The sequence below is a fragment of the Euwallacea similis genome, chromosome 25 (genome assembly GCF_039881205.1).
Source record: "Euwallacea similis isolate ESF13 chromosome 25, ESF131.1, whole genome shotgun sequence".
NCBI classification, from domain to species: domain Eukaryota; kingdom Metazoa; phylum Arthropoda; class Insecta; order Coleoptera; family Curculionidae; genus Euwallacea; species Euwallacea similis.
In genome coordinates, this window is record NC_089633.1 from 1,315,662 (window position 1) to 1,327,399 (window position 11,738).

Below are 11,738 nucleotides of genomic sequence, written 5' to 3' on the forward strand. Positions count from 1 at the left end.
CTTGACCCATATTGCAATTTAAAAAATCGGCTACTTTACGCTACCGGTGACGTAAGTAATATTAAAAAAAAAGAATAATTTATTAAAAAATTAACAGGAAAGCACGGGACAATTTAGAGCTGCGCGGTATGATATGACTATTTCCCAACTGTTGTTACATCTAAAATGACTGAAACCACTCAAATTCTCAGTGAAGTTCATTTAACGTTTTTGCGTGATACCCCCAACTCTTAGGTCCCAAACGGAACAAACAGCTTCATTCGGATGCTAGAACTGTTGACAAATCAAAGCTAAAACGGTCCCTGAATAGACCTCTAAATGAAAAACCTGCATCGGCCCGATCTAGCCGGAAAACGTCTCCTTTGCGCCCCTTTAAATTTTATTAAAAGCCGAACCTCTCGCGCTTATCGACTGAGATTCCCTGGAGAAATCGCCGTTTTCCGCACACGTCCAATTGGAGCTACTTTAACAACTCTTTGGGGTATTTCCACATTCATGCTTTGTTAAGGGCCATAATGCGATGAGGAAAATTCCTTCCCTAGGGGTACGTCCTTTTTGACAAAGGCCGTTTATTAACGCTTGGATTCACACCTTATGTCTTTCCACAACTTTAATGAAGCTATTTATCAGATTTGTTGTTGTTGAAGCAATGATGGAAATATATTTTCAGAATTCTTGACAGTTGTGTTTTCCTTATATTGGCCTTATAAAAAGATCTTCCGGATTAGGGGAAAGAATTCGGGGTGAAACGCGCGCGTAAACGTTTTCCAGGTCCGATATCCACGTAATTCTCATAAATTTTATTGCCCCACAGGACGTGCTTTTCCAAATTCGGTCTGGATACGCGACCGCAATGTCAATAAGGGCACCGGGGCGCGATCAAACTGCTAAAGTGACGCTTAAAAGGGGAGCACGAAGGTGGCGCAGAGATACCGCAACGAACGTACACGCCACTGGAATATTATTGACCACGTACAAGTAAGTATACGAGCCATTAAAAAACATTTTTATGGAGGAAAAAAGGCGATGGAAAAACAAGCGTTTTTGTTATGGTCGCGGCCTGGTGATTTTAAAGGAAACGTGGCAATTCTTATGTAAAGTCACGAACGAAAAAACTGCATATAAAACGATCTGAAAACAGCATTCGAGCAAATTGGTGGCTAAATAAGCCGAATGGGACGAGATAAGCCGCTTTAATGCGTTTGTTTTGACAGCTTTTGCGAGTGCCGACCGGGAGCGTATTCTTCAACCCAAACGGCAGAACTCACATATTACAGTAAAAACACATAATTTCCTAACTTAACATTAACAATTTTCAAGTCTTAAACGAATTCTCGTTCATAAAATTGGTCATTGGTGTGTGGATGTTTATTTCTTGGGGTCTGCTTCCGGGAATAGGGCCCTCATGGGGAAACCAACCTATTCTCAAGTTGTCGATTTACATCAGCTCGCTTTTAGCATACAAACTGCCCCGTTTAAACTTTTAGTGTCCCTTTGCACACTTTTGGTAAGGATTTAATAGGCGCTAAACATTCCGGCATACAGTTTAAGCGCAGAAGAAATTTTTCCAAATGCTTGATAAATAATCTAGAGAATTTTAAGTTAAGAGGGTCGATAAATACTTATATGCAGAGAATTGGGATCGATAGATGTTCGCAAAGAGTTATAACTACAACATGTCTTATGCAGTTGAATATTTCCGACAAAGAGAAAATTTGCATGAAAACATGTTATCAACTTCCTTTCATCTTGCCTTTTAGAGCCATCAGAGCGCTTGAATTTTTTTGTAGATATTATGTTTCGATGCTTAGTATCTTGTATATCTGACAATTGACAAGCTCTAAAGCGAATATATTATTGGTCGAGCTTATAATGTAGGCTCTCACCCCCAATGGAAAAGTTTGCGTCCCCAGAGACACGAGTTGCGCTATTCTGCTGAAGGGATGACGCTCCTTATAACGATGCATATGATTATATGCAACTACAGTATCACACTTTGTTCATGGTTAAATATCCAGACTTTCGGCAAATTAGCTAGTGATCCCATTTAAATTGCTTCGTTAGAAAAATGCATTCACAAACAGGCCACAAGCAAATCAGCTTTTCTTTCTTTGACTCTCTCATCTTTTCTTCTCATCCCCTGGTTTCCTTCTAGGGCTTCATCGATTTACACATAATCTATCGACGTATCATCGCCTAACAAAGTCTATAACGTTATTGTCCAAAAATAGAGTTAAAAAACGAAATTAAAATTTTTGAACGTTCCGTATCTCCAAAACTTAGCGGACCAGCGTTACAGGAACTTTTCACCTCAAAATTCTCCAAAGATTCGCCCCTTAAAGTTCGTTTGCGCACGTAATTGACACCCCGTGTAGGGGGCAAAATTGTGGCAATTCAGGTGGATGTTTTTGGATTAAATTGTCTCAGTGCTCAAAAATGGGGACACGGGGCGACATTTAAACTTGTATTCAATGTCAATTCGGAACGTTTCGCAATCAATTCCGATGTAGTAAAGCTGATCCGGTAAATCCGGGCCCTTAACACGCAAACTCGTAAACCAAATCCCGAAAACAAACGTTCCATATCTCAGCGAGAAGAACGAACGGGTGGGTAATAATTTCCTCGGTGACGTCTGAATGGACTCGTAAACCGGCGCGGAAAATCGACATAACGATAAAAATGCGGATAATAATTTTGTCAACTCTCGAAAGACGAACAGACGATCGCATTACACGCCTTAATGGATGCCAGATCGATATTTATGTCGACGACAGTCGTTTGCTCGCCAGAGCGCCATTTCACTCAATATATTGAGGTTTTTCCAGGCTGAGCTATTATTACCCGGTGTAGGGCGTTACAATCACGCAATTAAATCAATCATGTTGCAGGATTCGGATTCCTGCTAACGACATTTAAAATAAACATATGTTGGTGCTGCACTGGAACAATAACTCGTACCGAGCACGAAAACATTACATTAAGCATTTAATTACCGGGTCTTTTGTATACGTAATGCGCTCCCATTTCGGCCCCCTTTGAACACAACAATTTGCACCATATTCCTGCGTTTAAATGCTAAACACATTCAGGGAGTGGAGTTGGGTAACGGGTTTTATTTGCTCAATTCGCATTGAGATAATCAAAACAAGTTGCTACTGTTGCTTGGGCGCTATTAACTGTTCCATAAATAAAAGTCCTTGTCCAGAATATGCTGGAAAACAAAAGAACGTTCCAGTCCGTTCTTGACAAACTTGTTTACTCAACATATTATGCAGTTTTCAGTAGCTATCACTTGCACCAAGTTGCTATCATAGACCTTTCTCCTCTGGAAAAGGACTGCAACGCCCCCTTCTCCGCAGTTCGCCCAGCAGGATTCCCCACTGTTCTCCCTGCTGAGGTCTTTTATCCGAGATTTGTCGACACTGTGTAGAATTACACCGGAGCACGGCTCCATAAACGTCCTGTTCGGCGTCTTTTTCGATTTATTCCTGATTTGTTTTCGTTACTCGTCTCCTGCTAGCAGCAAATTTAACGGGCATGTACCCAAGATCGATCCTTTGCGAAAGAGCGTGCACGCCATTCACCACTACCGTCTGGCCTGCGGACATGTGTTGGTGTTCAAGGGGCCCCCGTCACACGTGAACAACAGAAAAGCTCATTGTATGATAATTGATATATTTAGCTTGTCACATTCGGTTTACATACAAATTGTATTGTAATGTTCCTTTGAACGACCTACGCAGGAACCGTTTTTTCGGTCTGGGGTATATTATACACGTAACTATAAAACTAAGTCGTGTGAGGTTTTAGGTGCGGTTATTGTCAGTGTCACAAAATTAATGAGGCAAGCAGCCTGAAAGCTCAAAGAGAATATTCATCGTCGCTAATATTATGTATTGAAAAGTTTGTTGATCACTAATCCAGTGCTCCAATCTACAAATCTACGCAAAATGAATTCTTTCCTTCTTTTTTTTGGTGAATTTTGAAAGTATCTGAAATGAAAATCTTTCAAATTGTATTTACGAGACTCTTGACCTTATCCAATTGATTTATTGTGGATGCAGAATCCAAATCAATGGGTTAAGGCTAAAAAGATTTTTCAAGTGAAAAATGCATTCAAACTTTGATCATTGATGTTTTAGTAATTTGTGATCCTATTGCCCTTAACAATGCACTAGCTCATATTATAGGCCTCGACGAGCTCTGTAAATCTATACAATAACCAAGTTTTGCCTTTTTTACGCGTGAGCGCGCATGGGAATTACACAGATAATTATCTATTTTCACTTCTTTTTCCATTAATTCCATAACATTTTTGGGTTAACCAATAGAAACAAAAAATCATATGTTCATTTAAAAAAATGATGATGGTGATCAACAGGTGAAACGTCAAATATAAAATTCTAGAAGTGAAGAAAGTGCCCACAACAAGAAAGTATTCATAAAGTGTCTTTTCCCCAACGTCAAAATATAATAAAAACAATTTTCAGTTTTTCTCGAAGCATTTTTCATTTTTCTTATACCTTTGAATTTTTTTAGATTTTTTTGTACCTGAAAACGGTATTTTACTGAGGAACTACACGCAAAAATTCGGCAAATTATCTCCAAACAATACTGAAGCTAAAAGTCGCTCGCGGGTGTTTTGAAGATCTTCGGTCTTTAAAGTAAATGAAGAAATGTCTGAACGTTTATATCAAGTTTGTAATGCAGAAAGTGCGCTGTCATTTCGAAAATACTTATCCGAAACATGTAAGTCAAACGCAGGAAAAATCCTTCAACCAAACAAACATGAATTATTCTCGTAATTCCCTTACCTAGAAAATATTTCAAGAAAATCCTCATAAAAGCAAAACCTGATAACTTTTACTGCCGTGGCTTACTCCGGGTATTGTTCCAAGTAAAATTTCTTAAAGTAAACAACAGGTAACATGAAGGGTTTGTAAATGATAACATTGTAATATCTTGGTTTTCAGTTGATTCAGCCTTAAGGCAGCATAGCCATGACGAGTTGATCAAATATTGATCTAGCAATAGGAAATCAATATTTGTGCCTGGCAAACAGGGCTTTGTGTTAAAACCGGGCATTATAAAGCATCAAAGCACTGGTTTCGGGTATTCGACGAACGACAAGGTACTTTAAAAACCCAAAAAAATAGTTGACAGAAAAAAAAAGTTTGATTGAAATGGAAATTAGAGCTGGTGACGAGACAAAAACGGATTTCATGCCCCGGCAGCTCCGACATTAATAAACAGTCGAAACTGGAAAATAACGCGGCACAAACAAGCGAAAACGATCGAAACACAATCTACATTATGAAGCTGTGCACAAACAAAAGCGGCGAACAAATAAAACTAAATTATTCAGATGGAGATATACACCCTCATCTCATCTGTCTGCTCTCGCTCGCTCCTGCTCGGAGGAGGAGGATCCGATTATTATGTGTTCTCTTTCGTCGTTTTCTTTGCCATTTCAACGAAGAGAAATGGGAATATGAAAAGTTAGCAGAGTTTATATTATGTGATGTGCAGTTTTCCGCTACATGTAAACGGATTGTTATTTCTCTTGTTACTGAGGGGAAAAGGGGGAGAGTTAAATCGTTGCTAAATGTAACGCAGTTATTCCAACTTGATTTTCATTGGACATGTTGTTTGTTGGCTGAAACGGGGGAATTTTCGGCTGAACGGGCCCTATAGTGGCGAAATCTACTGACATATTCAAGGAATTTGAGTAGCCAACTTGAAGGACACTGTGAAATGGCTTTCAAACCAAACTTGGGTACTGTATTACCAACTACCTCCCAATCGGGTACACTTGGTTCATGTGGTGGTTACTTAAACCAAGATTAAGTATTTCTCTCTCTGAATGAGAGGTCTCGGTATTGTTTCTTTTATGGTACTAAATGCCTTCGATGATTCTCAAAGATGAGGCAAAATCCTTAATTTTTTCCAAGAAGCAAATGTAAGAATTTTCGACCCGTATTTAGTACGTCACTGCTGTGCGTTTTCCAGTCGTCCTTTTTAATTTTTAGCACCGCACCTGGCAAAGTACCTTGAAAGATTGGACTCTTTAATTCTCTTTTTTAAAAGCGTAGAGGTTTCATCAATGTAAAATTTCTTTCGCAAGAAACTTTACACATGGCATTTTTTGTTAGTTCACTTTCGTTTTGTGGTTTTGTCTAGCATGGATAACACTGGTTTACCACTCCCTAAATAGAGGTCAACCTTAGAAATATAAAAAGGAAACGAGACTATAACAAATCTTAGAGTAATCACCGACAGAGATAAAGTGTACAATATAATAAAATATTTTAAGGCAGGTAAATTAGGCGTTATAATAAAGCACCAATCACTTACATCAATCAATCAAATCAACTATTGACATGCTATGAAATTTTCCTATAATTTGTGCATTCACGATCTATGCACTCTGTTTTGTTAATTTTCATTTTTATAACAATTTTTTAATAGGTTCTGAAGAAGGTGACAGATTTGTGACCAAAACGTTAACAAAAATATTCCTCCGAGTCCTTGTAAACAGTGAATGTTATTGATTGTTACAATCTCTCTCAAACGTATAGAGCATACATATTTAAAATCCTTGAAAATTCTACATTCGGTAAATTATTTTGGACTCCTATAATTTAAGGCATTGGTTCTGTTGGATTTCTGATACAAGTGTTCACGTCCAAAATTCAATAGTCTTTATGTTCTCAAATTTATTGTCTGTAAGAGTCAAGTTTGTTCAATTTATGACTCCTTTTCTTAAAACAGAAGAAAGAAGAAAGTATGGGTTTTTGGGTCTTTTGTTTCTTGAAGTTAGTATTTTCACCCATGTAAAGACCAGATGACCAGGACAATAAATCAAGAGAATGGTTGCAATGTTTGACCCTTTTAATACTGATGGGTGGTAAAAGTGTGAGCTTTTAGTAGTTAGTTCGTTACAGATCTTTTGACCGTTAACACGTGCCTTCTGACTGTAATAAAGAAATTAGAGTTCTAACAGAAACGATCTGTCTTAGATTCTTTTATTTCTATACCCCATAATCTCACAGGTTCCAAAGACACTTAAAGCTTCGAAACACAGTATGTTCGATCTTTCTTTATGGACAATGGATAAAACGCAATTTCTTCACCTTGATCGAATACTGATATTTAAGTTACACTGTTTCTACTTAACCATCTTCAAACTTATTTTTACCGTCACACCAAGTCGCTCATAAACAAACACCTTTCCGGAAACAGACCCACAAAACAGCTACACAAAAGGACACAAGATAAACGCTTACCCGGATTTCTTTATTGCGTCTCCGGAAACGAGATAGAGTCGACGACGACAAGAAGAACGTCACGAGCTCCGGAGGAAAATTTACCGAATAATGTGACATTGGTTGCCTTACGGTCTCTGTCATCCATTTAAACTCCGAATGTCTTGTACCTCTTTTCTCCGGAGCCATTTTTCAGAAAGGACGACTCGTAAACGGATGCAAATACCGTCGTTGCGATGCTGGTTTTCCGCTTTGTCAAATCACAATCACGTTCCAGGGCCGAGGTTTATTTATTTCCGAAATAACTTTTCATGGTACAAGGCCTAATGAAGCAAAGGGCCTAAAAAGTTGCGATAAAAGGCCGCAGATAAGAGGACTTTGAGTGGCGACCCGACAAAGAAAAACGTTTATAAGGAAGGCCCGAGGATTTTCCGGCGACGCAAGCACTTTTCGAAAATCCGGAGCTGGGGCATGTGTGAGAAGTGCGATTATAATAACACAAAAAAAAGGAGGAAAGGTCTTTTTAACCTTTTTAAGGGCATTTCCCTAAATTCATCTCACGACTGAATTAATTCGAGCGCAATAAATAGCAATATTGAGGTGTTTTAAAAAGTTGTGAAGGGTTGGTTAATAGAACCCTCTTGTCCAATTTTTTTCCGAACCATTATGCTTCTCAAACTTGGTGATGGTAACATCGACTTGTAAAACCGTCAGCCTCGTGGAAACTCGGTTAATGCAACTGTCTCCTAAATCGCCAAGACAAACATTTCAAGGATGCAAAACCGGCCCTTGCTTTGAACATAACACACATCCCCGATTTTTGTGGAGTGGACCCTCCAGGGCCATTAGAGCCCTCTACCAATGTTCGCGCACACATTTACTCTCGGCACTCGTTAAGTGTCGAGTAGCATCCGAGCTTCGAGGCAGCGAAACTACTCACTGCCTTGGATATTAACCACTCGCCTTTCTCTGTTTTTCGCACCTCTTTTGTTTGACAGTGCTTGTCGAGTGGTTCTTTCGAGGACTCTCGCTAAGACTTTTTCTATATTTTACCCCGGAAAATCATGGGATACAGCCAACCGTGTATGTTTTGATACCAGTGTGTTCCAGATTGTATTTCCCGTCAAAAGGAGTTTTTTCGGTTGTTTTCCGCGCTTTATTGAAAAGGGCGCATTGGTGCCCTCAGGTGCGGTCGCATGACTTCCTCAAATATTGCGGTAAAGGAACGCTATCAGGATTCCTTTTCCGAATATCCGGAGAGGGTTTTAATATAGGGTGGAGAGAAATGGCTTTAAGTATTTTACCCTGAACGATATTCATGGAAATCTTGCGCGTACAATAATTCAACATTTTAAAACATTGACTTTGGGTGCACCTAACAATAAATTCCCAAAGCGACAGCAGCGCCACTGCAAACAAACCCATTTTTAAATTATTAAACATTGATCGTGTTCGGCGTGGTTTTCGGTGGGATCGTGCCACATTCGAAGATAAAATATGGAAACTGCCGAACGGGGAATAAAATAACAGGAGAAGTCTCGTCTTTCCAAATTTACGACCTCAAAAGTCGAACAGGCACTGTAAATGTCAAGCTGTAACGTCAACGCGACACGTACGTTACATGGGGACGATTCAGTCGTGAGGGTGTGAATATTTCAGGTTGGAACGAGAAAGCCGCATTACTAACCTGGATAAATCACTCATAAGAGCCAAAGCACTAATGTTCCGCTTGCAGTTAAAGTAAAAAAGATAAAATACAGAAACTGGTCCTCAGAGCTGTTCACGTTAGCTAACTATTTTTGGTTTTTCTAGATTTCCCCTTTATTACCCGTGACTAAATCAATACAACAACCGGATTAATCCCGAATGGATTGACTATCGTGCTAAAGTCCATTAACCACCATAATTCAGCCTCTAGATGTAACAAAATCGATCTACACACGCAGAGACGGATTCGGCTTAAGTAGGTATTAAAACCCTCTTGTAGATCTTCGGTAACGACACCCAATTTCGAGTGAGTACTTACACAATTGAATGGTGCAAAACAATCCACTTGAATATCTTAATAGCACGGGATTATATGGTACTACTCACCTTATCGTCCTCTCCTTCGCTATCACACTGGAAAAGAGAAAACACAAATATGTATTAATCATTTTAATCACAGGTGTATGTAATTAAATAATTACTACACATAGACAAGTACAATTACTCCAAACACAAGTATTATAGATTAAGTAATAGAAGTAAATAGGAGATATGAAAAGAATGTAAAATTAAAAACAAAAAGGAGGATTTCCCTGCCAATATCCATTTTGCAATTTTATTTATTACTTCATAATCACCGTACCTACTTCTGCGTAAACACTTAAATTTTAATTCCAAACTTAAACTAATACTTTTCTTGTCAATTTTGAATAAAATAAAAGACAAAGCACAATGTACGGCATGAGATAAGTTGACAACATATAAACAAATGGGCCCTTCAGAGTTGCTCACATAAGCTATTTATTCTTTGCTTAATGGTTATGTATGGCAAGGTTGGCAGGGTCACTCCATCTAGTGACGATAGCGAGGTTGATAGTTTGAAGTTCAATTTTTAAAATTTTGATTTTATCTTTTTCTGACGTGTCAGTTTTAGGTATTTTTTACTTACTAATGCATTATAATGCAAAAATATGGCTCTAGTCTACTCTAAAGTTAGTTATTTCAAGCGGTCCATTTAAGGCTTTTTTCTCTTTTGGCGATACCCATTTTTTTAAATATATTTCATTTTTAACCTCTCAAAAACCTGCTCGGATTGTTTATTTATTTATTTCTGTGTGAGCTGTTATTGCCTATTCCTTGCTTAGGGTTTGAAATTCACTGTTTTCCTTAGATTGAAGTTAATAATAAAACGTTATCCCGGCTCTTATATTAATTTCCTGTTTGTGAGTTATAAAACATTAATTTATAAAGACACCAACGGCTAAATATGCAAATTTAAAGCCTGTAGCAGCAACAAGACAAATCACAATTAAATCGAAAACAACAAAAACAACCCTACATTAGGGTCCATTCTCGCGATTAACTGAAAGCCCTTCTCTGGAGCAGCTTTTAATAAAGCCTTAAAAGCGCGAAAAAACTCCCAACTCGACTAAAAGAAATTTATCAGGTTGATTTACCTAAAACGTCTTTTTTTTCTCTCCGGGGTGGAAAATTAAATTTTCCAGCTCCTCCGCTAACTTTGCATTAAACTGTATTAACCATAATTCAAAAGCGCCAAGTTTTTTTTTCGTCGGGGAGCACAAGGGGGGTGCGAGGCGGTTGGTTGGCTTGAAAGGTTTTTCGCCGCCTTTGGGGATGCTCTCGGGCTTAATGAGGTTTGCTTTTATCCGCTTTATATCGTGTGCGTAAATGCATTAGTCTAGGGTGTTTGAGCTTTTTTGTTTGCTGTTTCTTAAAAGGATTTGTAATTGGGTTTATCAATTTCGAAATGGTTGATTCGGGGTATTTTTTTTCGTCATTTACTAGGAATCTTGGGGGAAATTCTAATTGTTTCAATTACTTCAATTACGTTTAAGTCCATTTGCCAGAAATTAAGTAATTAGTCGATCACAATTGCTTGTTGGTAGTAATATGATCTTAAGTCTCAATTTCTTCCTTCGCGCGAAAAAAAATCAAAGCCTTCATCTATCATCAAAGAAAATTTAACCATCCCGAACAAATTTCGCGATACTTAATTCCTCTAGCCTTTTGTTGATTGTTCTTTTATCATTTGTAACAAGTTCTGTTCTCCCATCAGTAGAATGCCGTTCTCCGAGAAGCACTCTTATTGCACATACGAAATCACTCTCGGTGAGATGTAGATGATGATACTTAATCACTCAACACCTATACCATCTCTTTTGATTTATTCGACCTCAATTCCATTCAATTATTCAGACATAGATTTACTCTTTAACCTCTCTGTATGTCCTCTCTCTCCCCTACATGTTTTACGTTTTTTGATACAATCCCGCTACCCTTTCTTCAATAAAATGTCCCCATCAATATTGGCACAACACAACCGACAAAAGAGGAATCACCGTCATGTATTCACCCCCCATTCATCCAGGATCCTAAATCCAATATAAAAGAAATTTTCCTTGAGAGAAGCATTACATCCTCCCTGCCGAGAAATGGGAAGAGAGCACAAGTAAAGAAGCCCTTATAAATAAAGATACATCGTCAATTTACTCGGGCAACGTCGGCAAAAAGTCCCATCCGGACAGGGGGGATCATCCACCCATGTCGAAGTAAAGTGGGATATAAGGGAATATCCTTGGAACATAATTTGTTGTCTCTTTTTTCGGGCTATTTGTGGGTTTTCTTATTTGATTCGATGATGGAATAAGGTTTAGGGATATGATGTTTTATAATTCCACTTGCTTTTGCACGCTCATATAATTAACTAATTCATTCATTGCTCCCACACATTATCATCCAATGTGT

General features: G+C 38.3%; 1 protein-coding gene across 5 annotated transcripts in view; it reads right to left on the bottom strand.

The window, feature by feature from the left end:
• LOC136416874 (autism susceptibility gene 2 protein homolog) overlaps positions 1 to 11,738 on the bottom strand; it is a 100,354-nt gene that overhangs the window by 51,814 nt on the left and 36,802 nt on the right. For all 5 annotated transcript variants that reach the window (XM_066402282.1, XM_066402281.1, XM_066402280.1 and 2 more), the window contains exon 5: positions 9,360 to 9,386. In XM_066402282.1, coding sequence (XP_066258379.1) covers positions 9,360 to 9,386 — 27 coding nt within the window. The remainder of the gene's footprint in view (positions 1 to 9,359; positions 9,387 to 11,738) is intronic.